The 25,834-nt window shown below is 42.1% G+C and overlaps 1 protein-coding gene across 7 annotated transcripts in view; it reads left to right on the top strand.

Annotated features, from left to right (window-relative positions):
* The window catches only part of AMBRA1 (autophagy and beclin 1 regulator 1), a 135,555-nt gene that overhangs the window by 32,426 nt on the left and 77,295 nt on the right, over positions 1–25,834 (top strand). For 6 of the 7 annotated variants that reach the window (XM_040600285.1, XM_040600282.1, XM_040600289.1 and 3 more), the window contains 4 exons: positions 1,316–1,402; positions 8,784–8,966; positions 22,126–22,209; positions 22,746–22,846. In XM_040600285.1, the coding sequence (XP_040456219.1) occupies positions 1,316–1,402; positions 8,784–8,966; positions 22,126–22,209; positions 22,746–22,846 (455 nt within the window). The remainder of the gene's footprint in view (positions 1–1,315; positions 1,403–8,783; positions 8,967–22,125; positions 22,210–22,745; positions 22,847–25,834) is intronic. The other variant, XM_040600287.1, reaches the window with a different exon arrangement.

The raw sequence follows: 25,834 nt of genomic DNA on the forward strand, positions 1-25,834 counted from the left end.
GTAACCGGAGCGATCTCTTGCTGTTTTCGGTAGTCTAGATTTATAACACAAAATTGAAGTAACAAAAAATATCTCCTTTTGATTACTGGAAGGCACTGAAAATTTGTCTTGAGATCCTGATGGGGGGTTGCTGCTGGAAAAGAACATGTCTCATTTGCATTTCTACTGTCTTTAGCTAGCTAGAAATAGGGAGCTGAGTGTGGATTATATCTGGTCCTTCTTCCTGCTTCCTGTGTTGATGCTTGCTGTCCTGCCTTGCAAGTGCTAACTGCAGATTAGGAGTGTGGGCCTGAGGCTGATGGGTTCAAATCTTCCTCACCAATTGTGTGTGGGGGTGAATAGAACAGATGTGGTGTTGGATGCCTGACTTTCAAACCACAACAGTTTTCATTAGAGGTAAGAAAGACCAGAAAACAAAATTTAGCAGGAGTTCCAAAGCAAAAAGACTTGAAAGGGAACTCAGCAGCCTTATAAACTTTGGCAGTTGATTTTTTCCCCTCTCCATACCCACCCCAAATCATTTCTCTTGTGTTAACCTAATGGCTGCAACAGGCTTGAATGAGTCAGTCTTGAAACAATTCCATCCTCTGCTTTATGACGTGAAGCTAGTTAGGGGTGCATGTAGAAGCCAGGGTGGAGAACATGTTCCTGCTATATACTTTTGATTCTGCTGCCTTCATGACTCAGACTCACTTCTCGCATATTCAAGCTGTCTGGCTGCATTTGCATACATTTACTTCTTGTGTGACTATTTGGTATTTCTCCCTGTGGCTGATCAAGCTACAGAGGAGATGAACTTTTTTTTTTTCTTTTTTAGCTGAAAACCTTTCTTTCTGAGCCTTGAGACTAAGACTGAATATCATACTGTGAATAAGCACCAGCAGTGCCATTAAGGTCCATGGGCTGAGATGTGTTCTTTGTCCCATGCTCCTTGGCCCATTCCCTGCCTAGCCACCTTTGAGTATGTAAGATTTTGACAAATGGCCAATGCAGCATTAGTGTTTATGGACCTGACAAATTGGGATGGCTTGTCTTCAAAGGACGAGTATCATCTGCATCTTTCTCTTGAAACTTGGAAGCAGGTTTGGGACTGCTCCTCTTTCTTGAGGTGTTCTTTCTCCTGTGCAGTGAGAATATTACACTTTGAATAGCTGTGTGGTGAAAACACTTATGCCGTCAGTGAGTGATTCAGTGTGTTGCAGAATTCTCAGCACTGATGATAGAAATAGCCTTAAGAGACTTCAGAAAGTAGGGCATAAACAGGGGGGTTGTTCCTGAATGGTCTTTGACCTTGTCACTTGTTTTTACTTTCTAGGAGGTTACTGGAGTCTTCCCTCATTTCATTATCCCGCTATGATGGAGCAGGGTCCCGGGAACATCCCATCTACCCAGATCCAGCCAGGTAAGAGCTAAATGCAATCTAAAGGCATTTAAGTTTCATGGACAAAAGCACGACTTCGATATAACTCACTGAATCCCTTGGGATGCTTTTAATATTGGGCCCATCTCCTCCTCAATGCCTTGCCAGGGGGCAGGGTGCAAATCAAATGAGAAGATGCTGTTAAGTCTGGGGGAGAATGAGGAAAAAAGAAAGAAATTGCTCTTATGGTAAGCACATAAGGATTCCTGAAAGCATTTGGGATGGAGAACACTAGGTGGCAAGCAGGTCCAACAGTAAATGAGATTGTATCAGTATTTAAAATCTCTTTTGAAGAAAACTGAAGAAAAACCAGGGAACTGGGGAATAAGGGAGAATGCAGTAAAGGCAGTTAGGAGCTGGTGTGAGCAGACAATGTGCTTGAAAGAACGCAGTGTTTCCTTAAGTGTATCTGTATGAGAAAGCGTGTAACCAGGATGTTATGTATACTTAACTAAGAACAAAATACTGACAGTTATTTCTGAAGAGTCATGAATCATTGACGTTAGGCATAGAAACACCTGTAGTGCTGCTTAATCTTCAGAAGAGGTGGGAGTGTTTCAGAGGACTAGGAAAAGCAAACATGGCAGTTATCAAAAATGGAAAGGAGTGATCTTTGCAGTTTCTACTTAGTGTATTAAGAAAGCAACAGATGGGATAATGTGACCCACAGACTCTGTCAGAAGAAATGATAGAATCGTGAACAGCAAGCAGCTTTGAAAGCTTTCAAAGAATAAATTGTGACAAATAAGCTTTCTTTAGATGGATTTAACAAAGCTATGAATGAAGAAAATTCAGTAAGCGTAATATATATCTGATTCAGCCTCGTAGGGAACTCTGGCATAGCTGCATGAATTGAAGGCTACTAGGATTTATCATAAAGGAGAGTAGAGGAATACCAGTACTGAAGTATGAATACCAGAATATGAAAATTAAATATTTAAGTTGCTGGAGGAGGTTTGTTGTTGTGTTTGTGGGATTTCTTTAAATCTCCTTCTTTTTTACGTCTTTAACCACAAAATCTGCATTTTTGGACAGATGATGTTCTAAGTACAAGTTCTGAAATAAAAGACTATGTTGCAAACTGGCCAGATGGTACAATTATGCTGGTAAATAACTCCTTGCTAACTATCTCTGTAGATAAAGCGTTGCAGAGGTGAAATCTTATGTTAGGGTTTTTTTCCGTGTATTGCAAAGACAGTTGCTTTGTAAAGATAATTCAAAGGCTCAGGAGTGATGTAAATAAAACTGTTTGTAGCAAGTTGAAAGTAAGATGGAGTGTGTTGCTTTTATGTAAGGTCATTGGGAAACTAACCCAGGTGACGGCAGAAGGTCTGGGCAACTGCATGTCAGAATGATGCTGATAAATGTAAAAGCTTTCTAAATGGCAATTGATTAAATGACAGGTAAAGGGATTGATTTACCTGGAAAGATGAAAATGATATTTTACAAATGTTAATTAAAAGGTATTACTACCTGAAGGTCAACTTATGAATGCCACAAGTTGCTAAATGGCTGGAAGTACGTCATTCCTTATTTCTGGAATTTGTAATCCAAAGCAGTCAGATTTACTGAGCAGTGAGAACTGACTCTGGCTCTGGGAGCTGCCTTTCAGAAAGAAAAGGAGGCGGCCTGCCTGGGTTAATGAATTCCTCCTTTTAATTCTGTCACATCTGTGCTATGACGAAACTCAATAAAATGTATGAAAAGGGATCAATGCCCGAGTCATTTCCTAGCATAAGGAGCGTTGTCAAAAATATTTGTCTACTTGAAGCCATTTTGAGCTGATACGATGATCTTCATGTGACAGTTCAAATGTGTTTAGGTTGCCGTAGCAGCTGTAGTAGTTTGAGTTTTTAAGCAGCTTTGGAATAAAAATCCAGTGTTGAAACCTCTTTTAAGAAGGCTGATTAGTTCCTGTAAGTGTCACTGCCCTTTTCAGAGCATAGAATTGTTTAGGTTGGACAAGACCTTTAAGAACATGGAGTCCAACCGTTAACCTGGCACTGTGAAGCCCAGCTCTAAACTGTGTTCCTAAGTGCCACATCTACATGTCTTTTAAATACATCCAGGCATCATCGCCTCTTAGATACTGAATCAGAATAAGCTAGAAGTTTGAGTGGGGCAAGGTTAGAGCATTCCTCCATAAACCTTACTGGTGTGCTAGGCAAGTAGGATCTTTTAAACTGTCCCTTTAACTTGTTAGAAACTGGGGATGTGATGAAAAGGAGTGTTATTGCATTTTTAGTTGTTTTTGTAGCATTGTAAGTTTGTAACAAAAAGTATCACTTGCAGATATTCTAAAATAACAACGTGGAAAAGTGAAACAGGTAAAATAAACATACCTCTGCATAGGTCTGGGTATGTGTGTTTACATATATAGTAAAAATACATTTGCTTCCTTAAGTCGAGGCTGTATCCAATGCAGTCTTTTTTTTCTCTTTTTTCCTAACTACATGATCTGAAGAGTTTTATTTTTGAGAGATGGTATGTGTGTGTTAGTTTTGTCTGTAATGGTGCTATATTTGAATAACCTAGGTCAGGAGTGAGGCAGGAAGAATATTTTTTGAAGTTCCCCCAGATTTAGAATTGGTATTCTGATGTAGAGTGCAGCAGTCTTTGTCAGTGGCCTTGCTGAACTTCTCTAAGGTCAGCGTGGCGGTTCTGTCATTCTCCACAGTTTGCTGTGTACTAAGCTCAGAAAACAACTGCAGAGGAATCAAATAAAGCTGTCAACAAAGAACACCAATAAATATATATAAAAAATTATTTTTTTAAATGGAAATACTCAAAGATGCTCCTAGACTGCATATAGAAAGCATCACAAGGGTGTTTGGTAGGTACGTCTCCAGAAAAAAACCCAAACCTAAGCTGCTAGAAAGTTACTGGTAAAGAGACCTTCAGGCTGAACGTTGCCTGTGAGTTGAAGGCTTAAGTGGAATTGAAGCAACCAAAAAAGTTGGTGTCTGCTACCAGCATTGCCTTCAGCTCAAGGATTGGTAGTATGTATGCCACCATAGGTACCACCAAGGAAATCAATGGAACCAATCGGGTAACCCCTTTAAAATCTGTCTGCTGTTTAGGGGTGTGAGCTGTAATAATGTCAGTAAATGTCCTGGCCGTCGGCATCAAGGCAGGGTTGGTGAGTGGTGTCAGTTCTTCTGAAGTGTTAGGAAACTTGGGGGTCTGTGCAGCAGTATAGTGCTCTTGGATGCAGATGTACCGGTTCTTGTGGCTGTCTTGGGAACTGGAACTAAACATTCTCCAATTGATGTTCTTGTTTTTATGTTGTTTTTTTTTTTTTTTTATTTACTTAGAAGTTAGTAAAATGGGGGAGGGTGAAGAGAAGCAGCCTTTACGTAAAGATTTTCATGTTGTCCATAAATAAGGCCAGCTGGTTTGGGTATCTAGCTGAGGACAATGCTGTGTAGTAGCTTGCTCTTCAGTACTCGTGATGCCATATAGAGCAAGATACTTTAACTTTACTAGTGCTAGCAAAACATTTATTTCCCTCAGTTCTACTTCTCACTGGCCAACCAGCAGCACTGGATGCCTAGAGAATGCACTGCCTCATGACGACGTGGTTGTTGGATGAGGCAGAAGCTGTTTGGTTCTGGTTTTTGCACTGCAGCATTTCTCCCACTCAGTGCCACCTTCTGTGGCAGTCGCGTGTGGCAGCACGGGCTCTCCTCCTCTGAACTATCTGCTCCAGTAAATGGGGTCCAGTCACCTCAGGGACTAGGTTAGTGTAGCTCTTGTGGTGGTGTTACATAGAGCCTACTGTCCTGTGGGTGCAAACTTTGTTTCAAAATTACTGGATAGCCTCTATTTGTGTTTTGCCACTGCTTTGTCAGAAGAACAGGTGGGAAATAAGCACTCTAGGCAACCTGCTGTGTGTGACTGGTGTGTGTTCAGCCAGCTGGCTGACTAATTTGGTCAGGGGCTGATTTTTAGAGTTGTGTTCAATAGCTGAATGAAGAGGTGTGCTCAGTGTTAACCAGTGTTTCTGATGCTGCTTTGCAGCCTGCTCTTCCCTCCAGGACAGCTAAGTCTCTTACGCTGGTTCTCAGCTCTGGTTCTGGTTTGTGTCAAAACTGTGTTCCGAAGACAGATACAGCCTGCAAATACAATTATTTTCTTTTTTTGCCCTGCACACGCTCATCTGGAAATACTAATTCTTTAGCCTGTTGCTTTAAATACTTCTCCCCTAGCCCTTTTGTATTTTATCCCTCACACCCTTTTCTCTGTGTATCAGACTTAAGCTTCTTGTCTTGTCTTTGGAAGGTTTTTTTCACAGTCTATCCATTCTACATACCATATGCTGTCAGGAAGGTGAACCTGGCATCTTGTCATCTGTTATGGCCAGTCTTTATTGCCTACTCTTTCTTGTTCTTCTGCATAATTTGAGAAGAATTAATGTCTGCAAACCTCATTCTTCACATCCTTCTGTAAAACTCTCCCTTGGTGTGATATTGGCAAAAAAAAAGTTACAGTGATTACACTGCTGGACTGCTGAGCCCACTGTTCATGCTTTCTAGTGTTGCCTTGTTTCCATGTTCCTTTCTTTATCTGTGTGCACATATTACGCCATAAATTTATTTTTAGGCATACACGGAGGCTTTGGCTTATGAAAAAGGCCAAAGAAGAGAACAGCTCCTCATTTATGAGTGCACTGCTGTAATGCCTTGCTTTTTTATACTTGGGCTATTAAGTCTTCAGGGAAGTAGAGAGAAGTGCTGTGTTTGTACAGCAAAGCCTCCTATGTTATATAAGCGTGAACAGCTTTAACTCATCAAACAGTGCATAAAAGATCCAGGAGGAATCCAAAACAAACTGTGTGTGTGGTTCCCCTTAGCCTTTTGCTGCTTATTGACTAAGTTTTTAGACCCCTGAGCCTGTAGCCTGTTCTGCTAAACTTGCCTCTTTATCGTGACGGCAGCTTGGTAGGGTACAGGGAGCTCACCTTGGGGAAGATGCTCTCTCTTTCAATCTGCATGACTTCTTGTCATGGTTTAACCCCAAGCAGCAACTCAGCCCCACGCAGCTGCTCGCTCACTCCCCCCGCATTGGGCCTGGGGAGAGAATCAGAAGAGTAAAAGTGAGAAAACTCATGGGTTGAGATAAAGACAGTTTAATAAGTAAAGCAAAAGCAGCGCACGGAAGCAAAGCAAAACAAGGGATTCATTCCCCACTCCCCATCGGCAGGCATGTGTTCAGCCTTTGCCCGGGCAGCGGGGCTCCAGCACGCCTAATGGGAAGATATGCCATTGCTGCAGATGCCCCCCTTCCTCCTCCTTCCCCCAGCTTCATATATTCAGCATGATGTTCTGTAGTATGGAATATCCCTTGGGTCTGTCGGGGTCAGCTGTCCTGGCCGTGTCCCTTCCCAATTTCTTGTGCCCCTCCCAGCCCCTCGCTGGCAGGGCCTGAGAAATTGAAATAGCCCCTGACTTAGTATAAACATCACCCAGCAACAACCAAACCCAGCAGTGTGCCAGCAGCATTCTCACAGCAAATCCAAAACACAGCACTGCACCAGCTAAGATGAAAATTAACTCTTACTTCAGCCGAAACCAGGACACCTCTAATTCTTTCTTTCTTGCCACCTTCTCTTTCACTTGCATGTCCTGAATGTGTGGCAGAATGGAAGACTGAATGCCCTCGACAGGTGTCTGCAGCCAAAATGACATTAATACAATCTGTACCTTGAAGAATTGGTACATTTTTCTTTCATGCTGCTCTAGAGAGCAGTCTCTAGAAATACTATTAAATGTAGTTTTCCACTGAAATATGGCTTTAGGGATAGCAGCAGAGCACTTTGAGACCTAGTCTGATTGTTTGCTGCTTATGCTGCTCTTGATGTGAAAGTTAGCCATATAGCAAGTCTTATTCCTAGTACATTCTCACAGAATCAGCACAGCTGTGGAAGGGATGAAAAGTAAAGTCTTCTAACAGTCATATTATCAGAGGTGATTGTGGAGTTGCATTTTTGTTGCTGGTTGTCATGTAACACTGAAACTGTGTGGTATTGGTCACTATAAAGTTAAACATATCCTTAAAGTCTTCATGGCTGACAGCGAGGTCCTCTGTAAAATGAATTTAGCTTGAAACTCTGTTCTGAAGATGGGTAGCATTCCTGTAAGGCACACTGGCCACCTCTCTTTGTGACTACAAATGAGTATGTTTTCGTCTCTAGACTATTCCCTGAGATTCACTGTTCATTTGAGATTTTTTTGTTTTGTTTTTCTTTGTTTAAAGGTGTTCACACTTTCATTTGTAGATTAAAAATTCAGGCTGCTCTCTCCGTTATTGGTCTCTTGCCCACGGTGCCTTTGCAGGAAATGAGATTGTATTGTCATGACCCTGGGAAGTACCAGTCTGGTAACTTGAATAAAAAAGAACAAAATCAAATGCATGCATGGAACGGGAAGCAGCAGGGAGGAAACTAGAAGTTAAAGGCATAGGCATCTTAGTATCTGATTACTTGGGGGCTGAGGGTGGGGTTTGTTTGAACCTCCCCTCAAATTAGACTTCAAGTCTAATCCAAAAAACACTGAAGAAATTACTATTCAAGCATCTGATGTGTCTGGACTTTCATACTGAGTAACTGTGTCCCAGAAAGCATGTGCTAGGAGCTGTGGATGTATATGTATGCGGGGTAGGAGAAGAGAGCATGGATTTTGTCTCACGTCAAGGATAGCTGGTGCAAACAAAGGCAGAGTGATGCAAGAGAGGGTTAAGAGTTAATTGCAGAGGAAGGTTTTCCTTACAGGTGGGATGGGAGGCTTTTAGCTGCTCCTCTTAACATACCTCTAGTGGATCTGATGAAATTGCCACTATGTGAAATCCCTAGTTTGGATTACAGAGTAGTTAAATGAAGCTGTTTAACTTTTTTTTATTAATTTTTTTTTTCTTCTGCTTGATGGTCAACATCACCTTTTTTTTCAATGATTATTGGAATGCTGCTGCCGTTTGGTATTGCAAGTGGAGTTCACATGGGGAGTGGGCTTGATTCTTGTCAGGGATGCTTGCTGGGGTTAGTTGTGTGAACTGGTAATAAATGAAACTATTGCCTCCAAAGAGTCCCGAGAAGTAAGCCTCTCTGTGCTGTGGGTGAGCTTTTTGTCTGTAGGTGCTGCGTAGCGCTTCTGTTTGCACAACAGTGGAATCACGTGGGAGTGTAGCATATAAAGAGAAAACTACTTCTACTTGCCTGCTTTATTTACTCTATCTTACAGATATAATGCCAACAGCCAGTTTCGTGATATGCTGTTACTGTCCTGGCACTTGGAGCTCAAAAGGCAAAATAGGACTGGTTGTCACTCTATACATGTGTAACAAGTGACTGTATATCTCCCTTGCTCAGGTTGTCTCCTGCTGCATATTATGCTCAGAGGATGATCCAGTATCTTTCCCGGAGGGACAGTATTCGACAACGCTCTATGCGATACCAACAAAACCGCCTCCGCTCTTCCTCCTCCTCTTCTTCCGCTTCAGAGAACGCAAGCCCGTCTGTAGAAGGAAATGATCTGGAATTTGAAGATTTTGAGTAAGTGTGCATGCTGCCTTGCCCTCTTGCTTGAGTCTGTTGTCAGTACAAGACTGCATTGTGGCTTGCTACTGTTTACCAGAGACACCTGAGGCTTCCTGTAGGAACAGGTTAAATCAATAATTAGAGCAGTGATTGCTACAAATGGGTCTTGTAATTTCTGTTACGAAAATGAAGGATGTTTTAGCCTACCTCCAACACATCAGGCTATCTGAAACAGATTTAAAAGACCAGTTAAATAAAGAAAAGGAGAATCTTTCTCCCATGGAACAGATGGAGAGCCAAGAATTTATTAGAGCTTTCAGATCTTGAGACAAAACAGGAACCACTAAGGGGCTTTGCTGGACTTAGTTCTTTGGTCTAGGGCTGTAGGAGAGAGCCAGACGTGTTCTGTTACTTCTGCTTGCACAATCTGTACAACTTTGTCAAATCAGCTGAAGTTTGTGGAGTGGTTTGTTTTTGCGGTTTGTTTTGAAGACTTGGTGATTGTGAACCTGTGTTAAGTTCAAGCTTAGTTTCCTGTAAGGAGAGCACATGGCCTCTTGTATCAAAGTGAGGGATGACTACATCCAAACCTTAGAAGAGCAGGACTCCTGTAAGCCGCTATATTTCCTTCTGAGCGGTTCTCCTGTTCTAAAGTCTGCTCTCCAGCATCTGCTTTTGGAATTCTAGTGATACCTGGTGTAATCCCAGCAAACAAATTTATTGCAGTCTCTTTCCGATGAATGGAAGTATAGTAATGAATTCTTTAGATGGCATGGGGACCAAAAGCCCAGGAATTTGGATTAAACCCATTTTAGCAGAGAAGAATATGACCTTTCTAGTTTGTCTTGAGTCATTTCCTTTTATAAATGTGGGATTTTGCCTGGGTACTTCAGATATTTCACTGAATTTTTTCCCACTTTGTGTGTATTGTGATTAAAACATGGGATGATTCTGAGCATTGTCATGGAAGTTGTCTACATTGGTAGTGTAGGTGAGAAGTGTGTTTGATGGGAGTTGTGAACTCCTCAAAACTCTAGGCTTTTATATTGCTGCTGCCAGCAGAGGATGCTGTCAACTTTGCTACTGTCATAACTTCCACTTTTACTCTTGCAGTGGCATATACTTGAGATGGCATGTTGTTAAAGCTCCATGCCCTTTGTGACAGGGTGAAGACCCTTTATGAAGGACACTGTTAACACTGGCTGTTCTCAGGAAAGCAAGAAATTTATCCCTTTCTGACTTTTTAAGTGGTGGTAGACTTTTTTTTTTCCCCCCCCCCCTTAGAATGTTGTTCTGTGAAGCTGTCATTTCATGCTCCAGCAATTAAATATTCAGAAGTGCAGAGTGAGAGGATGTCTTCCCCTGTCATTGTGGCCTTGTTTGTGTAGGATGTAAATGAGGGGAGATAATGCAGAAGAGTCACTGTCTAGTAGCTTTTCCCAGTCAGCTTTGTGGTCTGGAAGAGCAGAAATATGGTGGCTGCTGGGCCCATTTTGTGAGGTGGGAGCGCTGCAAGCATAGACCTTAATATTTCCATTATTCCATTTTATTTGTCTGAGGCAGCTTGTTCCGCTGGGAAAATAAAAGATGTTAAATTGTTCGTTCCCAGAGCCAGGCAAATGCCTGCTGAGGAGTGTGTTCCCCTGCAGATAATGTTCACATAGTAAGAGCACCCAGTCAGGGAAGCAATTCAATCAGCCATGCTAAGGTTGTCTTTCATTTCATACTGAGCAAAAAGAAGTGTTTATTCCTTAATGTGCAGTGGTTGAATTTATTGGTTGAATATTTCATGTTGAATTCTGGTCTGTGCACTGAAGACATGCTGTCTTTTTTCCTTCTCTGCTTCATTATTTCTCCTGGCTGATTAGAGGGAGCTGCTGTGCAGGTGTCCTCAGAGCTGGAACTTGTCTCACGATTCATTTGATTCCTTCTGCTGACGCTTCACCATTAAATCTCTTATACAGAGGTTTTGCCTCTCCTTTTGGCTCCTGTATCCCACCTCCTTTGTTTGCTCACCTGAGCAGAGTCCTGTATTTCTTCATGTGTTTCTTTCTTGCCCTGGTCCAAATGCTTTGGCTCCCCTGCTTCTCCAAATCTGGCACAGGACAGGGAATTGCTGTTGTCTAGCTGTCTGCAGCTCGTGCTTTTCTCCTGGAATCCAGTGAATATTTTTTTTAATGCAAAAGCCATAGCAAATTGCCTTGCTGCTTTATATTTCTAAATTGGTTAATGTAATTGGTGAATATTCTCTGTTCTTTCATTTTCCTAGAGACTGGGAGAAAGATGTAAGGGGCATTAAACGCCAGCTGGTTTTACTATACATAGAGCTCTGGGCAAGGAGCGAGCCCTGTGCTTGTGCAGGGTGCCTGGGAGACGAGCCTTCCCCATCTTCTGTGGGGTTCTGAGGCTTTTTCTTCTCTGAGATTAATTTTGTGTCTTTTTCAGCTTTGCTTACCTGGTCATATAGAAGGGGTGTGAAAAATTTGGCCTCTGCACTGTGTGCATATGGCTTCTGAATTTAAGCTAAAGCCTGTCCGCTTGTGTGTCAGTCTAATGGTGTCATTTTCCTCATGCAGTTTCTCCAGAATCTTATTTGAATTCATTCATAAATACATGTAGTTTATGATAGCAGTAGCAGTAGTGTTGGCCTAAGAATGTGAAGTAGCGTGGTTTTTTTAAGTATTAGTAATATTCTTCTATTACACCAGCTTTTTTATGGACAGAGGAGGAGGGAGACGCAAGCGATACCTGTGTTACTTGGTCTAATAAGATGTTATCTCTCTCCATGTGCTGCCTGTGTTTAACCTGTCACTGTTGTCATCTTACTGCTTGTTGAATACAACTGACAACTGTAAACTTGGTCATGTCTGCATGAAGGCATTTAATTTGGTTTCTAATATATATACAGTTTGTAATATTAGGTTATTAACAGATAGATTGATATGAGTGGGCTTGAAGGTTAGCTTTAGCAGAATGCTAAGCTAAAATGAAAAGGCTTCTTGTATTCTGGGGTAAGACTCTGAATGGAGAATGATGTCACTTCAGTCTCCCAGCATAACTGGTAAAAATAGATTCTTTATAGACAAGTCATAGATGTTGAACTTTTTAATCAGGGTCTTTTTTTGTTTTTTTGAGTGTTTTGTGTTTGGATCACATAGTAAATTTAGATTTTTAGAGCAAAACTATTTTTTTCTTCAACAAGCAGATGAATCTCGGCCTTCAATGTCCCTTTTTGTCTGCAGTAAGTGTGAGAACAGATGCACAAATACAGGTTCGTTTTATCTGTCAGACTCAAAAGCAGATATATAGGACAGCTCGCTGTCTGAAAGCCTTGCTCAAATCCTTCACTACGGTTCTGTAAAGACTTTCAAACCAAGGCTAAAGGTGTGACTGTGGCTGACTGCTTTGTCTGCTTTTGAGAGTGGGCTGCCTGGTAGAATGTAGATATGAAGGAGCCTGGAGATTACGCTGTTCTAATGTCTGCAGCTTTTCCCCTTCCTAGCCTGTCCTTTTTCCTTTCTCCCAAGAGGATCTGTGCTGGCGTGGATCCATTCAGTTGTGCCCTTGTGGCAGACTGGGAAGGTCTTTATTGTGTCTCCGCAACAAGAAGGGCTTTACCTCACAGGCCTGAAGTCTTGTTTTAGTGCTTTATCTTTTCAGTTTCTTTTGAGACACCACTGAGCACCCAAGGAAGTGAGCGTGAGTACTGCAGGCACTGTTTTACTGAGGCTGTAACGGGCATTCTGGTTTTGTGGAAGCAGGCTCTTGCTTTGCAGAGTTGATGAATCACTTACGGGAAAACTTACAAGATTCAGGGTGACATTATTTGGCTGTATTTGTCAGTTTAAAATCCTTTCATTTAAGGTGTGTTCTGGACCAAGACTTTTGGTTTCTTAGATAGGCATTTTGCAGGGGTCTCCTGCTAAGTGTGTAGGATACATGAGTATCCACCATGCCTGTCTTCTGCCATTTTTGGCTGCTTTATTGACATTGTCACAGCAAGAAGTGCCAAATCAAAGTTCTTCCAATAGCTTCTCACCTTAAAAGGTTCTAAGATCACGACCCGCCAGCTGGCTGCCACTGTGCAAAAGCTGTAAGCCTTGCTTCTGTTTGCTTGAATATGATTTTATTTGGTTTGAGTCTGTTTTGTTCATGGTCAGCGCTCCGGTTCAAGCTGGCACTTTGGTTTAACTTTTTTTGTGAATCAAGGCAAAACAGCGCACAGCCGATTAGACATTCACGCCAGATATCTAAGCAATTGCCCTTCTTGTGGAATGTCTTCATTTAAAGCATCTTTTCTTGTTGGCTTCTTTAAGAAAATTGACTTGTGCATTGGGGCCTGAAAATAATAATTGGGAATGGGCAGGAAGCGATTGTGCCTGACCTTGTGCACTGGGGGAGCAGGGGAGGCAGTGGCTGCGGAGGGGTGGGTTACTCAGTAGTGTGCACTGGGGGAGCAGGGGAGGCAGTGGCTGCGGAGGGGTGGGTTACTCAGTAGTGTGCACTGGGGGAGCAGGTTTGGGTTTGGATTCTGTTCTCCCTGTTGCTCCTCAAGTAGAACGGTGGAAGTGGGTTTCGGGGAGGGAATTGTGTGTCACGGTGAGAACAAGCACGTGGTTTGGTTAGTGGCTGAGACAGAAAGAGATTTTAGGAAATACTGAGTAAGAAGAGAGAGAGGTTGGAGATTACCAGTTTCTGAAATAATGTCTTCCTTACCCTTGTGAAGGAATTCCATGCATGTGTTTAAATCCAGTCTCTACCTTTTCAGTCTGATTCTTTATCATTGTTTGCTAGAGACACAAAGCGACAGGAGCGCTAATCTGCAGAAATGCGATCAGTTCACAATACGCAGGCTGTTTTCTCTTAGCACACCAACTATTAAGAGCACAAGAGTAGAACCTGGAGTCTGTACAGCCAGTCTTGGTCTTTCGTGCCCTCCTCCCCAGCTGTTCACTGCGCATTTGTGTATTTCACAGCACTTTTTCCTTCCTGGGGCAACCTTCAACTTCTACATAAGAAACTCCTTCAAAGAGCAGCCGGGTTTTCTTGGCACAAGAAAGGAGAAATTAGAATGGCTGAAGTTTTTTGTGAGACTTGAAGTGTATGGGGCTTCTGATCTACAGCTCCAGAACAGCAGGACAAGCTCTGTCATTGTGGAGAGAGAAGCGCGGGGGGGAATCCCAGAGATAAGGGAAGAGGTTTACTCTGTAGGGTGACTATAGCTTAAGCTGACACCTGAGGATGGATGGGATGCCAGCTGTTAAGTTCTGATATGGTGTAACAAAGGTGGGTAAAAGAGAGATTACTTGATCAATGGTGGCCTTTTGGTATAGTGGTAGAAAGGATGCATATCTGAACTACAAGGTTTTGAAAAGCAGTTAGGCTGAGTGTTTCAATTTTTCTCCTTACCATCCTGATGTTTACATTTGAGGTTAACAAAAGACATGGTAGGTATATGAGAATCTGTATGAGCTCTTAATGTCATTTAAATGCCAATGGAAATGGATTTTTAGGATCCATGTCACATCCGTGTACTGCAGAAAAAGTAGCAGTTTCTTTCTGGAAGTCCTGGATGGGACAGTTTGTTATCTCTCTCTCTTACTTGAGCAGCTACAAATAATATTCTTGTTAGCAGTTTTCTGTTTGAGTTCAGATAAAGATATTAAAAACAGGATTGCTGTTTGTTGTACGTACCTGCTTTTGTTGTTTTCTTCCCAGAACCCCTTTATCTGTGGTTTTGATGCTGTTTCCTCTGCCTCTGTTTTTTTGGATCACATGGCTCTGCATCATTGTTTTGGATGAAGATGGACATTCTAAAAACTGGCTTTCAAGGCAGACCTGAATTCTGTGGAACTTGGTGGTCACTTTCTGTTGGTATTTTCCCCGCCTCTCGTAGGTTTGTGAGCAGTTAACACTGGGATGTTGCTTCCTGATACATAGCAATTTATGTTAATTATATTCATCATCTTAAACACAGTTGCAGGCTAAGAATGCTAACAAGTCCTGGATGAATGGAAATGATATTGAATCTACTCTTTGAACTTCATTTTTCAAGGATTAGTGAGATTCTTAGCTCGGCTTGTGATCTACTCTAGTAGCCTGCAGCTTCATTTTCCCTATTCTTTTTATCTTTATCTTTTGTGACAGTCTTTTATATTCCCCTTATCTTGGTCTTAATGTCTAATAATGCTGCCTGGATGCAGTGACAGGCAGTGACCGTTTCCTTGCAGCAGTTCTGCAGGATATTGCTAACCTTTGCATCATAATGTTTCACCGTTAAGTCACATTCCAGCAAGGCAAGTGTCTTCACTGCAGGGCGGTGAAAGAATGAGTGCCTTTTGAAAGCTGACAGTTGCCAGAGAAGCTCACATCATATTCCGTACTGTTGGTTGCCTGGGCTTGTAGAAACAGTTTTGATGGCAGGATGGTACATCGGAGTTTTTCTGCTACTTCTGAACGGTGGTCTTTGTTTTCCTTTTATTTTGTGTCTGTGAAACTCTTTTAAGTCAAACTAGGTCACTTAGTAGGTGATGTCTGGTGTTAATGAGAGTGATCAGGAAGCAAGCAGTTACTAGTTTGTTGCTGGCCATGCAGAGCAGGCAGTGGTTAACATTCTTCAAGCCTGTAGGTCTAACAGATGAGTGGTGTTTGTGCAGTTTTTGCTTGGAAGACCAGTAGCATGACAGTGCAGTATAGTTGAAAAAGCTGGTGCTTACTTTTGGCTCTTTATTCCTGTATGGAAGCCTGATGGAGCAGCTGATTCCATGTTTGCACTACAAATTGTGCTCAATGAGTACCAGTTGTGAGGTTTTCAAGTGATTAGAATTAGCCTTAGTGATGTTTTCCCTAGTTGTGTTCACATGAATGGTTGAAAATGGCTAATTAAGGGGTCTCAAAGGAAGGGTAGTTGCAATGCTGGATGTTCTCATTTTGTATAAAATACTGAATACAGTGGTTTCTTTAATACCCAGGTGCCATGTCTAGGCTGGGGAGTAGGGATTTGCTACCTTAGTCTGGCCTCTGATGTTTCTGTTTTCTAGTGATCCACTGCAGTGGAGTGAATCAGTCTTACTCTAAAACGTATCATCCATTGGTGAGCCCACCACATGGTGAGGTAATTAGGGACAACTGGATACTGTGCCTGGATAAGAGTCAGTGCTTCATTTTGGTTCTGAAGCAATTAATCCTTGGCCTTTAATGGGCAAGTACAGCTGTTTCTCTTGACCAGGTAATAAATCCTTTCTTATGTGATGCTTCTCTGAAACACATGATCTTCTGAAGTGCCGTTTTCAATCTTGTAAATAAATTTTCCCCTGAGCAGCCCTCTGAGAGGTAATCAAGGCTGGCAGTTTGTTTCCCTCTGGTCAGGAGAGCCATTAGTAACTCAACAGTCCGCTGTTTTATAGGAAGTTTTAGCTGATAAATATACATAAGCTTTCCCTGGTGTTCCTTTGAAAAAGCTGCTAGTGAAAGACTGGTGGTTTAGCCTTTTGAAAGAACATAGGAAGATGGAAAGGCACCATGTCTCGGGTGACTTATTCAACTTCTTCATCAATTGTTTTATTAAGTAGCTATGTTAAAAATCTATTCTTCCTAGCTCCTGTCTCTCCAGCTGGGCAGCATTGGTCTTTGCAGTTTCTCTAATATTTTTATTCAATTTTTTTGGCTTCCGATGTTATACTTGGAAGTTTGCTCTACGGTCCTAATACATTTAGTGTCAGGAACGGCTTTTTGTGTAGCAGATGCTTCTTTTGGCCTAAAATTTCTTGTTTCTTGTTGTCTCCTTCAGTTCTCCTTCGGTAATGGTCATATCCTTCAAAGATGGTTAGTTAAATTTATTTTTATACCTTTCATTTTTACCAGATTATGTATATTCTTTTTAAATCTGGTTATTTTTTCATTTTAATGTCTGGATGTCTGTGCTTGTACTCTTTTTGATAAGACCAGTGCTACTGGCTTGCTTATTTGTAGCTACTTGTGGAAAAACATCTCTGCTTGGAGATAAGTCAGCTGTCTTGAATCTTTTCTCTTAAACACAATCCTGGTTTTAGGTGACATGCCCTGTCCTCAGAGCCATAAGTAGGGTGGTCCCCTTTTCCTGGGTTGAGCTTACAACTTCTCCAAGTCTGAAGGACTATGAGTAAGGTAGCATATACTGGATGGAACCTGTATGTTTTTTGATTGAGACTAATCCTGCTGATCCAGGTGTTATTCCAGCTACTGTGTGTTTCTGGAGAGCTACGATCATGTTGCAGCGTGACTTTTCATTTTGTCTTCTAGTATACCTGTATCTCACTGAAATATTCAGAATGTCAAGATTTTATTTTATTTCATGTCTACACCTCTATTTTGAGAGGCTTATTTCCTAGAAATGCTCCTAGTTTTTCCTAACTTCGTTTGTAGGAGGTGCCCAGGATCTTGCAGGATCAGACAGAAGGAAAACTAAGGTTTTAATACCTTCTGGTATTTGCTGCTCCTTCACTTGTAAAGCTAGGAGTTAACTTTGGGTCATAGTGTTCCCACTGTATGTCCCTTACCCACCAGGATGGTGCTGGAGAGTGATTGATGTTCTTAGAATCACCAGCAAACATAATGTTTCCCTCACCACCTCTGTGCTACTTCTGTACCCTTTGTAAAGCATTGTACACACTGTGTCTTGGAGTCCTATGCAGCTCTTGAGTGTGCCCTTCGCAGGATGTCATCTGTTTTCACGTAAATCAGCAGTAAATTCTGTGAAGTGCAAGATTTCAGGATCTGTTTCTTCTTTAGTATGGCGAGTTTAATATGACATCCTGCAGGGTACCCTCTTTAGAGGACCTGGGGTCAGACTTGACCAGTCTCTAACACAGAGTAAGTTTGCGATTTTTGATAACCTCCCCTGAGCTCCTGATACGATCTTTGTGCTACTCCAGCCCTTCTTGCTTTGTGTGATTCCTGCCCTCTGTGCTAGCTCCTCTGAAGTAACCTCCTGCAGTCTTAAAAAATTGATAGCAAGTAAGTGGAGATAGTTAATGTTTGAAGTACCAAGAAAATGTTACTGTTTGTTAATGTTACATCAAGATGGTGCAACTGAATCCGGTGCCAGCCCTTAAGGGTATTAGTAGATGCCACTTAACCAATTATTTAGCATTTCTATTGTACGTAAGTGTCTAACCTCTGCAATAGAAATTGATTTAGCATTTTAAATTGGCTTGCATGAAACACGATAAAATGCTGAAAATAGGGAACAATTGGCTTGGTCTGATATAATTTGATTCTTACAAACTTGCATGGCTTACTGGTGCTGGCTCTGGTAATTAAATGGCTTTTCAAAATGGTCATTGTTGACCTAATTCTGTTGGCAGTGTGGTCAGTGGGAGTTTTAATATTGACTACAATGAGAACAGTTAGACCAACAGATTGCCTTAGAAATCCCATGCTGTGTGTTTAATTTCACTTCCTGTTACAACAATCTCTAAATATTAAAGAGAATTCTTGCCAAGATAGAAAAGCAGAGCATAGCTGTTTTACTTTCTGACAGTCTTGACTATATTCTGTATCCACTTGGTTACTAATGTGCTAGCCAAGTTACTGGATGAAAAAAATGCCTTTTTCTCCAAACTGTAGGATGCAAAGTTTTGCATCTCCATCTCTGTGTTCAAAGCTGGCGTTGCCGCTCCATTATATTTACATTGGTCAACTCTTCTCTCAACAAGCAAACAAAACAAGAGCAGAAAAATCCAGGGAGATTTAACTGTCTTACCCAGTTTAGGATAATAGGCGTAAGAAGGATGAAAGTTTAAATGTCCATAAATCACCTGAATGTTTGGGAACACCTTTCTTCTCCTGCGCTGTTCTGTGTTAGCGTTAATGCTGTTTTTCCCCTACCAACTCTTATTCTCCATATCGCTGTTTTGATTTGTCCCACACTGGTATCTGAACAAATTATGAATAACCTGGATTTTGAGCCAGACCCTTAGAGTTGTTTTGACCATTTGTTGGTTCTTGCAGTTTTCCTCCTGAGACAAATTAGTCTGTTAATAATTATAGTATTAAGTCTCCCTTGTCACCTTACCTGCTGATTATTTCTGATTCTTTCTCTGCATCTCGCTCAATGGCTTGCTTAGTTGCTTCATTATTATTTTTTCCCTGCAGAAGTTTCCCCGTGCTGTTAAACTTTGCTGGTACACTTAAAACAAAGGGCATCGCAGGATGACCTTTTAGCCCTGTTAGAGCACTTGCTGTGGTGCAAATTTGCTTCATTTACTTTTGCAAGGTCATTGAGTTGCTTTACAGAAGAGGCTTTTTTTTTATGTAGAGAGGCACACTCTGAGTGATCCACTTTTGCAGGTTATGGTAATTAAACTATCCAATGCAAATAATTAGCTAATGAGCCTGTAGGTAGTTGACACTAAATAGAAAGTAGAGCATTAGATCTTCACCAGTACTTTAGAGAACTTTGGAAACTTTTCATGTCTTGCTGGAGTGCTTCACGCTGGCACTGCAGCAGTGCTAACATCTGCTCTCCTCCCTCTGTCAGCAGAGGCTGTGTGTGGTACAGAAATAACACAAAGTGCCACCCATCTTCACTGATCTGTAGGTTGGGTTTTTTATTTTCCTTTTTAGAGGGTGCAGAAATAATCTTCAGCTGGTACCAGGGTAATATCAGCTGTCTAGCTTTTCAGCACTAGATGCCTAAAAAACACACTTCCATGTAGTTGAGCATGGGAGTATAGATATAAATGACTCTGTAAATTAGTGATTCAGAGTAATGTTAAAAGACACTGCCCTGTGCTAAAGATGAATATATCTTATGCTTCCATGACAGTAAATAGGAATTTTAGCATTCTCAAAGGATAGTCACTGTTTTTCATTCCCAATTCTGCTGTTTGTGTTATAGGGCAGTGGGTGTGGTATATTTTAAATTTATTTCCTTTTTTTTTTTAAGGGGATGTTAGAAATAGATTGCTGTCTCTGGAATCAGTAGAGGCTGTGTCTGTCATGGTGAAAACCAAAGATGAGTCCAGGCTCTGTTTTTTCCCTGTAGGCTTTTTGTATTGGGGAGGGTTCTATGCATGGTGAATAGGACAGTACAGGATGGAGTTCTTGCATCGGAAAGTTTCATTGATTAGAAAATTTGTGTCCTAGAATGTTTTTGTGGATGCTAAGAACATTGACTAGTGGCATTTTAAAAACCTCAAGCAATTAGTTGCTTTAGTTCTCTTGATTTGGACTGTGGGAGACTGCACCTTTATTTTCTTTTGTTTGCTGGACCTAATTCCTCATTCCTTTTGAAACCTGCTGCAGAGAGTGTCTTCAGCTGGAGAGTTCTGCAGGGTGCAGTCCTGCTGCTCTTCCTCTTGCTGGTATTCGTCCCTTTCGAAAGCATCTTCTAATTCTAGTAATGTGCATAGCAAATGCCAACGCTGAAGACTGTTTTGCTGCATTTCTCTCACGGCTGCATATCAGTATCATTTCAAAAACTGATACACGGACATTTAAAAAGTGTATTTCTTGCCTGACTTTAAATAGCTCTTACTGTGTGTGGCAGGATCTGGAACATCCACTTCTTTTTCCCTTTTGGCCTTTTCTCTTTAGCAGGAAAAGTTGATATGTCAGCACTCTGAGTACGCAGGATCCCTTCTGTTATTGATCTGCATCTTAATAGGTTGGAGGCCTCAGAGAAAAGAACAGCATCAGCTTTTACATTGCTGATTTCAGGAATCCTGCTGGTTGCACAGAAACCTCAGGGCGAGGTGCGGTTTTGGCTGTGAACTGCAAATGCTGCGTCTGCAGCAGGAGAAATGGAAGCTTTGAGCTTGGATTTCGATTTGGTTTTGGTGAAATAGCTTGAAATGCTAACGAGCTTTGCAGCACAACCTCTGTTTTCATGTTACTGGTTCCTCAAGTGTGTGGGAAAGAGCCATGTAATGGACTTTCTTCTCAGCCCACGTTTCTTGCTCACTGACTTTAAAAAAGCAAAGTGAAAAAAAAAAAATTAGAAATTGCACAGCTTGCTGGAGTGGGTTAGGAATGTGCTGCTAGTGTTGCATAAGGAATATTTAGTTTCCTAGTGATTCTAAGCCTCTGCAAGTAATATTATCCCCACAACTGCCTGGGAAGGGGACAAGTAGAGCTGCAGTTACAGATGGGGATCTGGAATCCGGGAAGAACAGACTTGCTACTTGCACAAGGTCACACAGAGTGAATTTCTGAGTGGAGAGTAAGGCACTGCAGAGGTCTGTTTCAGAACTTCAGTCACCAATACTCATTATTTTCCTTGCACTTTTAATGCTGTATAATTACAGGTCCTCTTGTGACCTATGAATGCAATATCAGGAGTTTTGTTTGCTGGGGACTCTGGTGGTCCTCCAGTTTGCCCTCCTGCTTGTTGTAGAGTTGTTATTGCCAAAATCAGACTGGGTCAGACATGGCTTTGTCTAGCACCTGTCTTGAGACTTCCAAGGACAGCAGCTCTGTGACCTCTCTGGGTAACCTGTTCAGTGTTGCACTGCCACCCTGGGAAAGAAGACTTTCCCTGTGTCTGCTGTAGGGCAGGAGTTGTTAGACCCTTTCTCCTCCTTCCCTAAGGCTCAGACATTTATTGTGAAATAGAATTAGAGGTTTCTGCGGAGGTATGGTTTCGTCTGATACCATCTAACGTTTCTGACTTCACTGGGAAAGCTTGTGAAAAGTGAGATTATCTTAAACTGTGATGGTGCTTAAACTGGACTTTGAGAGAAGGAGCGCAAAATAATAGTCTGCAGATTATGCTCTTTTGTTCGCATTAATGGAATGAAAAAGTGAAACTTAACAAATGTGACTAACAGAAAGTTCTCAGCAGGACTATGCTGTGCTTGCTTTTGCTCTCCTGGTCCAAATTCTAAGGTTTCTCCTTCATTTGCTCAGGTGCTGATACAGATTCATTTACTCTCTGTGGGTTTGTTGATACTTTTGAGACATTGTCAAACAGTGAAGACAGTGGATATTAGGCTGCCCATATGCAAAAGTGTCAGGGGCCATTGGGACAGTAAATTGTATCAATCTGGAACATCAGAAGCACATGACTTATGCAAGAGAACTATTAAATCTGTGCCATACACTGGATGACTAGGTGATGTTGGGGTTTTCTTTTCTTGGAGAATGCTTTATTGCATAGTATTTTTAATGTACAGTAATTTTCTTTCTTTTGCTGAAGGGACAATGGAGACCGATCCAGGCACCGAGCTCCCCGAAATGCCCGTATGTCTGCACCATCGCTGGGGCGCTTTGTCCCAAGGTAAGGCTTTACCTTTAAAAGGGTATAGAAATCCTGGAGGTACCCATTGCAGTACAGCACTCTGGTGCTTTCAGAGGGATTCCTTTTCTTGCACGGGGCTGCTGTATTCTGGATTTGCAATTTCTGGGACCTCCGAGATGACATGTCGTTATGATCAGCTCATCCTGTGACATTTGAAGGACAGCACGTTAGTGCTTCTTACCTGCAGGTTAGGGCTACGGTCTGAAGGCAGAATAGGAGGAAAAAATAATCTGGTTGGAGATTCTCAGTATGACACGCTGGTTTGAGATTAGGAAGCTATTGTGGGAAGTAAAGGATTTGTTTAATGCTGATCTTCACAGGCACGTTGATCAGAGGAGGATCTATTCTGTTGTTCGAAGCAGTGAGGTGGTTGGCTAAGCAGAGGAGTCCAGCCTTCCCTCTACTATAGTCTACTTTGAGGAAACACAACTATTCCAGCAATTGCAGTTGCTGTCCAGGGCTGTAGTATACTGGGATGTCTTTCTCCATGTAAGCTTACCCGCTTTGTTTTGCAGACGCTTCTTGCTGCCGGAGTACTTGCCTTACGCTGGGATTTTCCATGAACGGGGACAGCCTGGCTTGGCCACTCATTCCTCTGTCAACAGGGTTTTGGCAGGTAATGAGATTTCCTTGTTTGCAGTAGTCATGTATATTAGTGATATTTTTCTCATGAATCTGAGCAGAGGAGGATTGATGAGAAACAATCAAATTCCAACTTCTGAGGTTCTATTTAAGTTGTCCGAAAGAAGAGAAAGGACTGTTGAAGTGATGCGGTGAGCTGTCATTCAGGTGCTTGGGCATTGCAGATTCCTCAATTTGACGTATATGTATGGGACTGTCTGCATGAATTGAGGAGGGGTGCTGTTAACAGTTCTCCTTTTTGTTTAATTTTCTCCCCTGTTCCTAAATGTCTTTTTCTTAACAACCTGACAGACTAATGATCAGCTTGCTGCAGGTCCTTGTAATTGAATTATAGGGTGCCTTGTTCGTGTTCCGGCTGGCAAGATGCATACAAGGCAATGCGGGATTCAATTAGGATCTTAATAAGTGCATATTAAAAAACTCAGCTGCCACCACATACAGCACACAGGCATTTGGGAGCCTTAAAGGGCAGGCGGAGGTGGGAAGGGAGGTGGAAGGAAGAAGGGGAGTATGGCGCACTGGCAGTTCATGACTGAGATGGTTATAGCTGACATGTACTTTGAGGGTGGGTCTTTTTTAGCTGGGTCTGTGTTGCTCTGTAATTAACCCCAGTGCAGGGGAGACATCTTGGAGCTTGGAGGAGGACAGGGGATGGTGTATGGACAGGTAGGTCAGGATGTGGTCCCTTCCTTCCTGTAGGTAATCACAGGACCACCGCTGAAAGGAAGGAGTGCTAAAAGCTTTCTCAAGAGGTTGCAAGACCCTTTACCTCATCCTAAGGCGCTATCAACTATGCCTAAACCATTTTGGACAGGATTTATATCTAACCTGTTCGTAAGAGTCTTCACTGGAGTTTTCCCAGCTGTTTTGGGGTGGAACTGTTGTTGGTTTTGCATGGCTGATGTAGTATGGCAGCGGCCTTGTCTTCGATTGATAACGGATTTCTGGCATCTCCCGGACTTTTGTTTCCCTGGACATTGTGATTTGAGTGCATGGTTCGTAGACCTTGCTGGTGCAGTAGTAGCAAGAGCTCAGCCAAAGGCTAGCCTCCAAAGCTTCTCTGCTTTTTTTTCCCTGGGGGAAAGAATGGAGCTAGCCTATAGCTTTAGCTGATGCATGTACTTTCCCGTGCTTGCTGCCTGTGTGGGCTTTGGCTGTTGGCACGTGGAAACAGCACACTGGCAGATAATTATTTGCTGCCAGGCAACACTGCAGAACTCTTGTGTGGCCCTGCTTTGCTGGAGACACCTGCCTTCAACCCTTCTCCAGCCCTCCTCACAGTTTGCCTGTTTCTTAGTGGCTGGGAAACAGCCCGGCTTTTTCGCCTTGCACGTTTTAGGGAATTTGAGCCCCAAAATACACGTGCTTGCTGTTTGTTGCGTGTATGCCAAGATTAACAAAAGAAGGCAGAAACTGTAATCATGGGACTTTCGAAAAACAAAATCAGTCTTTTCTGCGTGGAGCTGTGCTGAGCCCGCTTAAGGCGAGGTGTGTTGGCTCCTACAGTGTTGTAGAAGCTCATACTGGAATAGCTGGGACTCCACAGTAAAGGCTTTTATTGACTTAAATATTAAATTAATTTTCCTAATACAGCAGCTGCTTGTGACGCATCATTTTAATACTCTGTTTATTTTAGTCTGTACCTACACTTCCAGCTTTCAAAATGTTTCTTGCATCTGTGCTCAAAAACATGTTAATGTGTTGTAGAAACCAGGAGAGTTGAAGCTGTAAATATTAGGTGGAAGCACGAAAGATGAGAACTAGAAAATGAGGTTGCAGTTGTGGAATACTCAGAACTACTTGTGTTCATTATGTTGGTCAGCAGCATTGTAATTTTCAATATTTTATTTCAGAGGTATTGAAAGTTGCATTGCTGATAGTATTTATATCCTTTTTAGTCAGCCTGTGCCAAAGCTTATAGTAGTTCACTATCACAGTGAAAAATCTCTGCTTGAGCTCAGAAGTACTTTAACCCTGGCTGGGTGGTCGTGGGTGAGGTTCCCCATCTTGGCTGAGGGAACAACCAGTCATCTGTCTTCCTATTAACACAGACTAATGTAAGCTTGAGTGCCTTAAATTGCTTCATCCTTCTATGTATCCAAACTGTCATTTTTGAATTACGTTTAAATGCATAAATGCCAAATGTATTTCTTATGTAACCTCTACAGCATTTGAGAAAAAGATGCCTTTTTGAGAAAAAAAACCCTGTATTCCTAACCTGACAGCTTTCTTAAAAGTGGCAATAGACTTCTGTGGCCAAGTACGAGTAAGAGCTGTTGTTTGGGAAAATATATCCAAGTACACTTCTGCTCTTGTCCCCTGCCCCACCTACTGCTGTGTGCTGAGAGTAAGTCAAAGCAGCAGATGGGGATCTTACGGGTGTGTGAATTACTTTGGTGTAGTGACTAAATTTCTTAATGCCAGAGCTCTTGCTGTCCATGTTTACTTTCAGCTCTCTGCTTTACATGAACAGCTTTCTGTTTAAGTATCGTTCTCATACAACTGTTACAGGCAGTAGCTCCATGCTAGGGAAGACCGCCTTGTGGTAAAATTCTTAGAGATGTCTGGTTTAATGAACAACTAAAAATTACAGGTTATCTAAGCAGATGGGCTAGTACGGCAGTGCAGTAGGTTTGGCAGAATGACGCTGACGTGCCAGGCAGGGCTTAGGTCAGGATTAGAGTCCTTGGTACCAGTCAGGGACTGGTGGCCATCCCTGCACCAAGGCGCTCCCAGGCAAAGTATAGGAAAGGTGGCAACAGATGGGTAGAGTAGGTGGGAGTTCAGGGGGAGAACGAAGCGATACTAGTCAACATGACAGACAGAGATATCTCCATGCCAGCAGCCTGATTTGCATGTAGCACTGCAACAACAACAACAAGTCCCAGTAGCACCTTCCTGCCCGACTTCTCATCTACTGGTGCAGTTTAGACCTATCAGCTGATACGATAACGCTGCATCA

The sequence above is a fragment of the Falco naumanni genome, chromosome 7 (genome assembly GCF_017639655.2).
Source record: "Falco naumanni isolate bFalNau1 chromosome 7, bFalNau1.pat, whole genome shotgun sequence".
Lineage (NCBI taxonomy): Eukaryota > Metazoa > Chordata > Aves > Falconiformes > Falconidae > Falco > Falco naumanni.